General features: G+C 42.2%; 1 protein-coding gene across 5 annotated transcripts in view; it reads right to left on the bottom strand.

Annotated features, from left to right (window-relative positions):
• TRIM44 (tripartite motif containing 44) overlaps positions 1 to 4,455 on the bottom strand; it is a 117,966-nt gene extending 113,511 nt beyond the window's left edge. Inside the window, exon 1 of one of the 5 annotated variants that reach the window (XM_027578549.2) lies at positions 3,456 to 4,455. In XM_027578549.2, coding sequence (XP_027434350.1) covers positions 3,456 to 4,124 — 669 coding nt within the window. In that variant the 5' untranslated portion in view covers positions 4,125 to 4,455. The remainder of the gene's footprint in view (positions 1 to 3,455) is intronic. The other 4 variants (XM_027578552.2, XM_027578550.2, XM_027578551.2 and 1 more) reach the window with 4 other exon arrangements.
• Between the last annotated feature and the right edge of the window lie 9,274 nt (positions 4,456 to 13,729).

Genomic DNA, 13,729 nt, shown 5'->3' with positions numbered 1-13,729 from the left:
GGACAAAGGTGAACTAGAGACTTTTGAGACATGTGAACATATTACTGATTTTTAAATTTAAAAAATCAATTAGGGGTGCCTGGGTGGCTCAGTCATTAAGCGTCTGCCTTTGGCTCAGGTCATGATCCCGGGGTCCCGGGATCGAGCCCCGCATCGGGCTCCCTGCTCCGCGGGGAATCTGCTTCTCCCTCTCCCTCTGTCTGCTGCTCCCCCTGCTTGTACTTGCTCTCTGCCTCTCTCTCTCTCTCTCTCTGTGTCTAATAAACAGATAAAAATCTTTTAAAAAAATCAATTAACATAACTTACCACATTAACCTAGTAAAATCAAATGAACACCCCAATAGATGCAGGAAAACCACTTGACAAAATTCGGTAGCCACTCAATATTAAGAAAAACTCTTGGGGCGCCTGGGCGGCTCAGTCGGTTAAGCGGCTGCCTTCGGCTCAGGTCATGATCCCAGGATCCTGGGATCGAGCCCCGCATCGGGCTCCCTGCTCAGCAGAGAGCCTGCTTCTCCCTTTCCCTCTGCCTGCCACTCTGCCTACTTGTGCTATCTCTGTCAAATAAATAAATAAATATCTAAAAAAAAAAGAAAGAAAGAAAAACTCTTAAGCTAGGATTAAAAGGGAATTTTCCTAATCTGATGAAATATATCTGTGAAAAAAAAAACAAACTACTATCACACTTATGTGTGAAATGTAAATTATTCATCAATTAGGACAAGACCAGAATACCCACTATCACTTCTGTTCAACATTATATTGGAGGTCCTATCTAAAGTATTAGGGCAAGAAAAAAAACAACACATATAAGGATTAGAAAGAAACAAAAACTGCCCCTCTCTGCAGATAATATGGTCATGTATGTAGAATTAATCTACACATTATTAGAATATTTATGAGAATTTAGCAGACATCTTAACATAAAAATCAATACATAAAAGTTAATCATATTCCTATATACGAACAATTAGAAAACAAAAACTTTAAAATTTTTTACAATACTGTAGAATTTTAAGTATCCAGGAATAAATGTCAAAATGATATACAAGATTTTTCAGAAAAAAAATTATAAAACTTTATCATGAGGCAATTTAGACCTAAATATATGAGAAGACTTTATCTTGGAATGCTGTTAATTCTCTACATATTGGTTTATAAACTCAATACAATACAAAAAACGTTCTGCAGGCTTTCTTAACACAACTTTATAGTATGCTTCTAGGAAATATAAAAGGCCAAGACTGGCTGAGACACTCTTCTAGAAGAACAAAGTGGAAGGACTTGCTCTACCAGATATTAAGACATGTTACAAAGCTATGGTAACTAAGAAACATGTTTTTCACACAGACATACACTAACAGGTTAATGGTAGAGAATAGAAGACCCAAGAAACATATTCACAGGCATATGGACAGGTGGCACAGTAGATCCATGTAGAAAAGACAGGCTTTTCAATAAATGCTGCTAGAGCAACTGGCTACCTGCAAGAGGAAAAAATGAAACTGAGCTCCTATTTCCACCATGGGAAAAGCAATACTAAGTGGAACAAGACACGAAAAGCACTAGCAATAAAGGCAATTATTGATAAATTCTACTAAATTAAAATGAAGAGCTTCTACTCAAGGCACAATTTTAAAAAACAGACTAGAAGATATCTGCAACCCACTGAAACAACAAAGAAGTCAGAATACGTTTCTATAAATTAATGAGAAAAAGACAACCTAACAGAAAAATGAACAAAAAAACCTCAATGGGGCACTTCACAAAAGGAGAGATAACAAAAGACACACAAAGTCCTCAGTAACTAGAGGAATGCAAATTTAAACCACAAGAAGATACCATACATGTCCACAAAATTGACAAAAATTTTAAATTCTCTAATAGCAAGTGCTGGTGATGATACAGAATAACAGGAACTCTCACACGCTCTTCATGGCAATGCAAACTGGTACAACCACTTTGGAAAATAGTTGGCAAAATCTGGTGCTATTTAAGATATGCACAGTCTGTGACCCAACAATCTCAATCCTAGGTTTACATTCCATTTCATGAACAAGAATGTCTATACCAACATTGTTTATAATAAGCAGAAACCTCAGAATCTGGAAATCGGATGTTCATCACTGATAGAAGAGGTAACTTGTGGCATAGTCAAAAAATGGAATTCTACACAACAATGAAAATGAACAAACCACAGCTCCCACTGGATGAATCTCACAAACACAATGCTGAAAAAATGAAGCAAAACCCAAAAGAATGCACAATATGACACTAACTGTGTCAAGCTCAAATAAGTTTAGGAATGCATACGTATGTGATAAACTATAAAGATAAGCAAGGAAATATCACCACAGGAGTCCAGAGAATGGTTACCTATGGGGAAGGGAAATGGTTATAACTGGAAAGGGCAGAGGTCTTCAATATTGACTAATAAGACTAATATTCTTCGTCTTAATCTAGGTAGAGGTTACATCAGAATTTGCTTTATAATTTTTTGTTAGACTGTGTGTATGTTTTTATCTACTTTGTGTATTTTACAATAAAAAAAAGGAAAATTTCAACACAGGAGATTTTCATTAACAAAGTATTTGTTATCCCAGTGCAAGTAATTGCAAGGTTGCTTAGGGAAACAAAATCATCATAACATGACAACATTGACTAATGAACTGGTCACTCTGCTCAAACTTTCCTCCCTGGTTAACTCCAGCAATTTCTCTGACTATAAAGATCCACAATGTAAATAAAAGGCAAATCGTTTAAAAATTTGTTGGCCCAAAAAAGATTTATTAATGTCTACAACTTTCCAAACACTGTTCTAGGGGATCAGCAAGGTCCAAGATAGATAAAGGTCCTGCCCTCCTGCCAAAGATGGAGGACACAGGAACTCCCATTCCAAGTTTGTCTCCAACCTCTCATCCTCCTTTCCCAAATAATTATCACACATGAAGAACCTGAACAAAATTGGGGGCACATATGACCTTAACACAGAAACCACCACCTGTCAGGGGGTCTCTTCACTACAGAGGAACCATCTGCTTGGGTTCATCTGGCTGAAGCACGGTTTCCCATATTCTCAAGTACGCAAAGAGACTGCTTTACCAAGTCAAGGCACTAGTCTCAACAATGGCGATGCTGTGGGACTTGGCTTACATGGGGTCAAAACTCCCAAGGAATGCCTTAACTCGGATCCAGAGACCAGAGGCTCGCAATTTTCCAGAAACTGTACACTAGGTTTCATGTGTACATATATTTCCCATCGGGTCAGAGTCCAGAACTTTCAACTGATTCTCGAAGTTCAACCAAAAAGTGGGTATAAGCACTGCCCTCACTAAGTTGAACAGACTAGCCTTTTAAGGTCATGGTGAAGGCGAATGTGGCCACAACTAGGCCACCTGAGTTGAAACCCAGGTGTCCAGACCTCCAGGCCTATGCTCCGAATGCCCAATACTTACTCTTAGTTCTTCGAAGGCTTCGTCTAGGGTGGAGAGCTGGTGGCCCTGGTGAGTCCCAATGACAGGGCACAGGACACAGATGAGTTGCTTATCTTCCTGGCAATAGGTGCTCAAATCGAGCCCATGGTCCGGACACTTCCTCTTGGCCACTCTCTCTGCTTCCATTTCTATTTCTGGGTCAAATTCACTTTCCGCCTCCGTTTCTCCCTCAGCCTCAGATTCTCCTTCTTGGTTGTCTTCCTCCGCTTCGCTCTCTTGCTCATCCTCCATTTCTTCCTCACTGTCCTCTTCACTCTCTTCATCGCTCTCATCCTCGCTCTCTTCCTCCGTCTCGCTCTCTTCTTCGGATTCACTGTCTTCCTCGGACTCGCTCTCCTCCCCCACCTCGCTCTCTAGGTCCCGCTCATTCTCCACCTTGGCCTCGGCTTCTTCCTTGGCGTCGCCCTGCCCCGGGGCTCCGGCGGTCCAGGCCTGGGCGGCGCCGTGGACGTACTGGGCCAGGTGGTGGCTGGGGAACTTCTGCCTGTGCGCCTCGGCGTGGCGGTGGCAGTAGCAGAAGGCGCACTCTCGGCACACTTCCTCGGCCCCCGGAGCCTCGTCGGGCTCGCACTCGTCACACGTGCCGTCGTGCGGCAGCTCCTCGAAGGCCGCGCCCACTCCGGAGGCCATGTGGCTGCGGTGACGCGGCCCAGGCCGCTGGCCCTGGAGGAGCTCGCCGCCGGGCTTCCGCGCGGCCTCCTCCCTACTTCCTCCCCGCCCGGGTCCCGTCCCGGGCACTGGCCGCGCCGGGTCTCAGGGCAGGCTTGGGGCCGCGGCGCCGCTGCCGCCTGCTCCCGCCAGCCCCTGCCCGGCCGAGGAGCGAGGGGCCTTCCCGCCGGCTCGGCCGCTCGGCTCCCGCTGCGCTTCCTCCGGCGGCACGGGCACTTCCGGCGCGGCGGCCCCGCGCCCCCGTCGGCCCCCGCGCCGCGCGCCGCCCTGTTTCGCGCTGCCCCCGACGAGATCGCCGCGCCGCTGGCCCCGCCGCCCCGGTTCCGCTTTCCCTTTCCCTGTCAACGGCCTCCTTTCACTTCCTGAGTCATTTAAAGTGGCAAGAGCCCTTTTCCGCGTTCCCCGGGGGTTGGGAGGGGGTGTGGGGGAGGGGGCGCTCGGCCGCCCCGGAAGGAGGGGGAGGATGGAGGAGGTCTCCCCCTCGCTCCGGAGGCGGGGTCAAATTCTCCCACGGCCCTGGAAGGCGTCAACCTGACTTTTCAAGGCCGCTAGGCAGGTGTACGTGTGCATTTCAGTCTCGGTCCTTCCAGTTCGTCGCCGCCCGTCCCAGTCCCCACCGCCAGGTGTTCTGCAAGGTGCCAGGACTGAGTGGTTTTTGTTTTTGTTTTTGTTTTTGTTTTTTTTTACCAGACTGAACCTGATCGCTTGGGATTTTCAGAGGGCCCCGGGAAGGGTTGTGTTTGTTCTCCCAGGCTCAGGGAATTTCAGAGTCAGGCTCTGCAAACAGACATTTTCGATCCAAAGCAATACTACACTTTGTCTGTTTGCAAAGTCTATTTGCATTCCTGCTGCTTAGGGGCTTGGAATCTCTAGGGTGGCAACTTCTGCCTTTTTCTGAGTGCTTGCCTTGGGTTCCTCTGAGGAGATGTCAGGTGAAGTAGGTGGGGAGAGAGGATTTGTCCAGTCATTTTCCTTTATGTAAGGAGACCACCTAGATCCAGATTGGGTTCCGAAAGAAATGAAAGGGACTGTTATTTATTAACCAATACCGAAGTGCCCAGAATCAGGCCAGATCTTTTTGTGGCATTTTAAAAGCTGGTTTTGGAAGATCCACTGTTAAGGGTTCCCAAATCCTGGTACCACAACTTAATTGGCTTTGTGACCATGGAGACGTTAATTGATCATTCTGTTTTCCACTTTTTAAAAAGATACGTAAAATGGAAATAATGGTAATATCTATCTGATGGGGCTCCTTTGTGGATGAAATGTAAAGGTGCCTGTCTTCTGGAAGTATTCACTAGATTGTAATTATTATTATTGGCACAAATTATATTTAGTGCATATAATGACCCTTTGAAGGAAGTTTTAAACATTTTTTAAAAGATGTATTTAAGTAATTTCTACACCCAGCGTCAGGCTCAAACTCACCACCCCGAGATCAAGAGTTGCAGGCTCCATCACTGAGCCAGCCAGGCACCCCTAAACTTAATTTTTAACACGTTAGGCATTTTTGGCTGGCTGCTGGTAGTATAAGCAACCCCTAAATCCACCCCATATCTTTTGTGTTTGTATTTAGGAGCTTTTGTTTTGTATTTAGGAGAGGAAAAGGACATTTTGATCTAGTCCAGAGAGAGGCTGAGGTGTGGTTGAGCAGATGGAGGGGAATGGAGTAGTATCTGTTTTCCATTGATTCCCCTTAGGTAATTTTGAGCTAGCATTTCCCTATGATTTTCCCAAAAATGCTAGGGCATGGGGTAGGACAAAATCATTTGAAATAATTCTCATTGTCTCCACACATATAATGTATGCTTAATCCGTGTGAGGCTTTTGTCAAAGATTTATGTTTTTGAAATCTTGTTTTTTTAACCTCAGAACAATTCTGTAGAATGTTGGGCTGTTGGGCGGGGGGTGGGGTGGAATCAGAAGGTTTGTTTTGTTCCAATTCCATATACGTTTGTATTTTCTCCAGTTCATTTCTTTGGAAATTATTTCTATATCTGCATTTGAAACAGGGATTGATGCACCATTCTGGAAAAAAAAAAATTCAACAAATGTCAACTCAAATATCAACATTAATATACCTAGTGAATAGTGAGTGTTTCTTCCTTGGTTATTTCCACCACCCCAGGCTTAAAAGGAAATAACAGGTGATACGAACATAATGTTATCACATTTAGAAAATATTTTTTCAATGAAAACAATTTTTTAATGTCTTAAAAGAAGATTTTTATGTCCAGGGTGTTTGGTGGGGAGGGACAGATGTCTTTTTGTTGTCATGTTGTTGTTGTTGTTTGTTCTTAGTTTTATCTGACAGAAAGTGAAAAGATCGTACTGTGCTGTTCAGTATCTAACACTTCACAATCTTTCTTTGAATCCTCTATGGTAAGATGATCTTAGGGGCAGAAGTTGATGGAACTGTTAAAAAGGGACTTCATAAAATTCTGTCAGTGAGGTATGGCAGACTCAGACAGAACTTCTGTACCCCTCTGCACAGAAATCAGAATGGTATGATTCCCCAGGAATCTTTGGGAGCATCCAGAGATAGAAACTTTGTTATACTAATCTTTTATTGCATAAAAAATTACCTCAAAAAGTAGCAGCTTAAAGCAATAAACATTTATTATCTCACACAATTTCTGTAAGCCAGGAATATGGGAGTGGCTTAGGTAGGTGGTCTAACTCCTGATCTCTTAAGAGATTCCAGTGAAGATGTTACGTGGGGCTATAGTCACCTAAAGGCTTAACGAGAAAAGTAAGATTTGCTTTCAAGATGGCTCACTTACATGGCTATTGGCAGGAAGCCTTACCACTTTCTCTTGGGCTGCTTGAGCGTCCTTGTGACAGGGCAGTTGAATTCTCCCAAAGCTAGTGATGATCCAAGAGAGGGCAAGGTAGAAGATACAATGTCTTTTATGGCCTAAGCTCAGAAGTCACACATCATCAGTTCCAACATAGTCTATTAGTTACAGAGATCAGCCCTATTCATTGTGGGAGGATACTACACAAGGGCATGAATATCAAGAGGCAGGGATCTTTAGAACCATCTTTGATGCTGGCTACCATAGTCTGCCCTTTGGTCTCTAATGATTCACATCTCTCTCAAATGCAGTATATGTTTACTTCCTCCCAAGATCCCCTAAAATCTCAACCCATTACATCATCAGCTCAAAGTCCAGAATTTTATTATTTAAATCAGGTGAAGCTGTAGATGAAGCTTCTGGGGTCTTAAAGGAAGCTCCTAAAGTATATAATTCCTCTTCATCTGAATAATTATGTTCCTGCATCCAACTTACGATGGTGGGGCAGGCTTAGGATAACTGGTACAGACACTCCTGTTCAAAAAGGAGAAAAGATAGGAGACACAAAGGAGTCGCTGGTCCATAGGAAACCTGAAATCCAGTTGCACAGGTTAGAAATTCCTTGATTAGGGCTCAGTCCTACTCATGCCAGGAAATGGTTCTCCATGGCTTTTGATTTTACCCTTTGGGCTCTTGATTCCACTCTCTGAGTCATCCTTCCTTTTCTATGAAAAGTAGCCCATATTTGCAGCTATGTAATTTATCAGTCCACTTCCTGCTACTAGAATTTAGGGGGTTGAAAGGCTCCTTTTCATTTTGTACTGTCTCTGTCCCCTTTAGTCCACACTGGCAGTGTTTCTCCCAATACAAATCTTTTAAAATTTTGTTTTGTTTTGTTTTTTAAAGATTTTTTATTTATTTATTTGAGAGAGAGAGAGAATGAGAGATAGAGAGCACGAGAGGGAAGAGGGTCAGAGGGAGAAGCAGACTCCCTGCTGAGCAGGGAGCCCGATGTGGGACTCAATCCCGAGACTCCAGGATCATGACCTGAGCCAAAGGCAGTCACTTAACCAACTGAGCCACCCAGGTGCCCTCTTTTAAAGTTTTGTGAGTCTCCTATGACTGTAATTGAGCCACCACTCGATTGCTCAGAAGCCATACTCACAGATCTCTCTGGGATAAGCCCTTTTCTACTCTGAAGAGTCCCTCTGCAGAAGCTGCTAAGGCACTACACATCAGCTTCTTTGAATCCCTGTTGTTTGTCTGAATGATCCCCTGAATCTCTGCTGTAGGTCTTTTTAAGGTCTGAACAAAGGGTTTTATAGCTACACTCTCAGCTTCATCATTTGACGATGTGCTCCTTGCAGGATCCTAGAGTTTATTTTTGACTGGAAACCATTTCCTCATTTTAACATTATTCCTCATCTAGAGAAGATGAGAATTTTCAAGTCTAGCAAGTTCTGGATTTTTTTTTTAGTCCTTCTCTAGATTTTCTCTTTCTTCTCACATTTTGCTGTAATAAGGAAGAAGACATCGGTCAGCACCTTCAACACTCTACCTGGAAATGTACTTAGCTAGAACATTCAATTAATTAGACACATTTTCTACCTTCCACATTCCTACAGGTGACAGTGTTGCTAAACTTCCTGCTCCTACATTACAGGGACCCCTTTGCTCCTGTTTTCAATAACATTTTCCTTATTTCTCCTTACCCCTTCATCTACAGCTTTCTCGAAAGCCATCAGGATTGTCCTCACGGTTTCTTCAAGACTTTTCATGCTTTCACTAACACTCTCCCCCAAGTCCTTCCAGCTTCTCCCACTGCCCAGTTCCAAAGCCACTCCAACGTTTTAGGTTTCTGTTACAGAAGCACCTCACTCTTCATAATAAAATATGTATTCATTGTAAACTCGTGTATAATAAATTACCCCAGAACTTTGAATCATTTTGGGGGCTGTCTTACTGGCATTGGTGCTATCCTGCCATTGTGGTTCTCAATAGCTGGAAGGCATCTCCAAGATGCTCCTGCAGAGAACAGGGCAGCTTGCATTTGATACTGGCCAGGGAGAGTGTGTGGGACTTGTAGAAATAAGTGTTGTATTCAAAAAAAAAAAAAAAATGAGGGGGTCTGTTAATTTATGTGGGTGATAGCTCTTCAATTATTAGACATTTAAACTCTATACACAGGTGGAAACTTATTTGCAGAGAGGCAAAGAAACTTGTTAAACGCTACCCAACCCAAAGGTGGCCTAGTTGGGATTCGAACTCAGATCTGTCTTGCTCCATCTTACCATATTCGCCTGTGGTGTAAATAGGTGGCAACTGTTGCCCAGTAACCTTACCTGGCTTTCCCTTCCAGCTGTGAAATCAGGTTCTATCTCCTCTATCCCAAAGGGATGAGCTGGGCTTAGAAGATTCATAACATAGTACATTTAATTTCAGAAAAAAAACGTCTAGAAGTTGAAAGAGAAAGGTATGGAATTTCTAAGTTCACTGCTTCAGGGAAGGTATTTGCACCCCCTCAGCTGGTCCCATTCTTATGTAATTAGACTATCACTTTAGTGACTGATTGCAGTCCCCCTGCCCCAAGCCCCTGAGATCACCTAAATCTCATCTCATGCTGTTATCATATTAGCCAACAGCTTATTAAAGTCGGTGCAGTGAAATATGGTATCGCCTGGCCAATCCCAACCCTGTGGAAATATAAAGAAGAAAGCCTCCAAGGCTGGGCCTCTTTCTGTTCCTCAAAAGCCTGTTGAAGTTGAATGCCAAAATGATGCCTTGGCCTGACACTCTTCTGAACGTTTTCATTTCAACCAGTTCTGACAAGTGAATGGTTCACTGCTTATTAATAGTGTAATGCCCTAAACACCCCGACCCCTTAAAAAAATAAGGTATGTGTAAGGACAACCCCAGATTAGCTCTGATGGAGCTATTTTAATTACTTCACTTAGTATTTTACTTGCTTCATAGCATTAAATAACTCCTATAGCCACAATAAATAATAAAAATACCTCATTTTCATAATCACCATTTCATTCAGCCCCAGAATTCAAGATTCCTTTGATACTTGTTTTAGTTTTCTTAAGATACTTCCTGCAAAGTCTCTGATAGTGGATGCCCCCATTTTAACATGTGGGAACTAAATGCCAAGAGAGTTATTTGAAAAAAATCCAGTCACAAGAAACAAAATAAAGCATTTTTTTTAAATGGTACATAAGAAGTATGCTGCTTAAAGCAATACATGTGAAAACCAAAAAAAAAAAAAAAAAAACATCCAGTCAATTGTGAGTTAATCTCTAACTTCCTCCCTGGTCTTCAAGTCAGCTCCCTAACCCCCCCAGATGAAGCTAATTCTTTTTTTTGGCAAAATTATGTTTTCAAACTTCTCTCCTTGGAAATGTTTTCGTAGGGGTGGTCTTGGATTTTATCTGAGTGGGCTTCAGGGAACGAGAGCAAACACTTAATCACTGTAAGAGCAGTACTCTTTGGGAGTGAGAAAAATCTCAAAATTTGCCTTCCATTTATTCCAGTTGGAAAAGCAGTCACCTATGGACAGGAACTAATTAAAGACTTTGTGTTTCGGCAGTTAGTGCACTACACTTGTAAATCAGGGATTATGAGGGGAAATCTCCCTGAGGCTTGTTCTCTCCATTTATTTATTTATTTTGGAACTCAGGTGCAGATGGACTAGTTAATCATGCTACACAGATGCATAACCCACCTTTAGTCCATGCAAGGGAGCTTTCTTATTTCATTTCACTTTGTTTTAACTTCATTTTATTTTCCCTTTATCGTCCATTCCCCCAACTTCTAACGGAAACTCTCTCTAATGTGTTTGATAAATGTCTTTGAAAATGTAGATATCTATAAAAAGTAATCTGTTCTGTTTACATGTTAAACTTTACATAAATAGGACACTCAAGAATTCTTTCCTTTCTCTCTCTTTCTTTCCTACTTTCTCTTCTTCCTTCCTTCCTTCCTTCCTTCCTTCCTTCCTTCCTTCCTTCCTTCCTTCCTTCCTTTCTCTCTTTCTCTTTCTCTCTTTCTTTCCTCAATGCTGTGATTGTTAAAACCTTGGATATCCACTCTTTGACATTTGGTATACCTGAATTTCTAATGTGTTTCTATCTAGTGGGTATAAAGTGATAACTCATTGTGGTATTGTATGTGCATTTGTGGGGTTGCTAATAAAGATGAATAGCTCTTTATACTCTTGTTATGTGATGTCAAATGACAAAGCAAAAACAATTTAGTAGTGAGTTTGATGTTCTTTATTCAAGGGAAAACAATCCATGGATTGGGTGAGTACAGTGCCTCATAAGCACATTTTGGGCAACAGGAAGTTATACAGAGCATTAGAAGCAATAATGCAGAAACAGGGCATGATTGGCTTGCATTACATATCTGGTCTTATTTAGAAAAATCAAGGAACAGGAAATAAGTAGAGAACTCAGAGTTGGATTGGTGTTTGCGGATTGGCTGACTGGATATATTCTGTTTCTGGTCATGTGGAGCAGTCACAGGAACATAAAAGTTTGCAAACATGGACTCCTGGGCAGAGTGGCTCCATCTTGGGCCTAAAAACTTATTTCTATTTTTTTTTTAAGATTTTATTTATTTATTTGACAGAGAGAGAGACAGCGAGAGAAGGAACACAAGCAGGGGGAGTGGGAGAGGGAGAAGCAGGTTTAGCAGGGAGCCCAATGCGGGGCTCGATCCCAGGACCCTGGGATCATGACCTGAGCAGAAGGCAGACGCTTAACAACTGAGCCACTCAGTCGCCCCCTAAAAACTTATTTCAACAATAAATGACCAATTTTTAGCTTTTGCCTATTTTTGATTAAGTTATCTGCCATTTTCTTATTGTTTTGCAGGACTTTCTTGTACCGTCCAGATATTAACCTCAGTCGGTTTTAAACACTGCAAATATCTTCTGATCTGTCCCCCATCTATTAACACTATCTGTAGCAGTGTCCTTTTCAAATAGAGATCTAATGTTTTGATGGAGTCAGATCCATCTTGTTTAAGAAGTCCTGCTCTGCCCCAAGAACATGTAAGTTCTTCTTTCATCTTTCCATGTTTTCACTTTTCACAGTGAGACCCACCCGGAGGGCACCTTTGTATACAGTTTGGGGTAGCGATCCAACTTTATTTTAGTCCCTAAAGTGAGACAGTTTTCTCAATATCCTGATTCAATTTCTAGGCCTAACCAGGAATGAAGAAATTTCTATTAGGTGAGGTGCCACAATGAAGTGACTAAGAGTAGAGGGTGATGGGCAGGTAGCAGGTGACTTATTCCTGCTAAATATGCTCCTTAAAACTGGTATCTTTCCACAAAAGATTTTTTGAATTTTTTAAAATTTTTACTTATTTTTTTTCAGAGAGAAAGAAAGAGTGTGAACAAGGAGGGGCAGAGGGAGAAGGAGAGAGAGAATCTTAAGCAGGCTCCATGCTTAGCACAAAGCCTGACATGGGGCTCAATCTCATGACCCTAAGATCATCACCTGAGCTGAAACCAAGAGTCGGATGTTGAGCCAACTGAGCCACCCAGGCTCCTCGGCACAAAAGTTTTAAGGTAATATATTGCCATAGTAGTCATTCAGACTATAATGATGAGATATCAGAAGAGTGGAAGTGGTTAGAAGAAGGGGCTCCCCTTGGGAAAGACATTAAACCAGAGGGGACACAGAGTCAAAAGTAGGAAAACCATCCTGAAAATGCTTGAGCTAACCTCTTTTGATGAGGGTGAAATGAGCAGTAAGAACAGCGAGTTTCAGAGTGGGCCATTTGTTCATTCGCTCATTTTTTCATTTACCCGGTTTGATTGCTTTCCATGAGCCAGGCACTCTTCCAGGCCCTGAGGATGCCACCACAAAACAAGACCAATGGGACTGTCACTGCCAGTGCACTTGTATTTCCACTGGAAATTGACATTCTTACATTTCCGGGTCAACTCTCTGAGTTACCACCAATGTAATCCTTCCAAAACACAAATTTAATTAAGATACACTGATCTTACAAAATTTTAATAAGTTCCATTGCCTCCTGCAGACTTGACATGCCACACAAGGTCATCCCAGATATGACCACCTGCTCACCTCTCCAACTTCATCTCTTGCTACTCCCCCAACTCTACAGGCTGGTCCCCAATAGAACAAACCATTGCCTATGCGAAACCTCAGGTGACCCCAGTGTAGGGCAATTCTCCCATCTTCTCATGAGGACCACCCCAAAAAGCTCTAAGGGCCAAGTTGAATGTATAAATGTTTGGGGATATATTTTAAACATCCACTAGTAATATTTAACATATTAACTTAAAAGTGTTTTCAGTTGAATAGCACATGAAATATTAATTTAGAGGTCTATTCCTTTTGTCTCTCCAATTTCATGAAATAATCATACTAACTCCACGGGCAGCGCTGAGAACAGCGCTTTTCTCGTGATCACTAGAGCCACGTTTTGAGTCACAGAATGCAGCTTTTCAGAGCAGATTGTCTTCACGGCATTTGAACGTTGTTTGTAACACACAACTTTTTGAAACTGTGAATGATGCTGCCACTGGAATTTTTATCACAAGCCACATGTACCTGTGCCTTTTTATATAATTATAGAACATTGTTAAAAAGTCTCCTACAGGTGTATACATGTGTATTCTCCACAATGTAGCCATGTGCTATTTTTTTTAACGGACTTTTAAAAGGCCACTTTATAATGACATGTACCACTCACAGTTTTGAGGACATATCCCAGGCAAGGAATAACACT

This window comes from Zalophus californianus, chromosome 11, assembly GCF_009762305.2.
Source record: "Zalophus californianus isolate mZalCal1 chromosome 11, mZalCal1.pri.v2, whole genome shotgun sequence".
Classification (NCBI taxonomy): Eukaryota; Metazoa; Chordata; class Mammalia; order Carnivora; family Otariidae; genus Zalophus; species Zalophus californianus.
The sequence above is the reverse complement of the archived record's forward strand: the minus strand, read 5'-3'. Positions and strand labels throughout refer to the sequence as shown.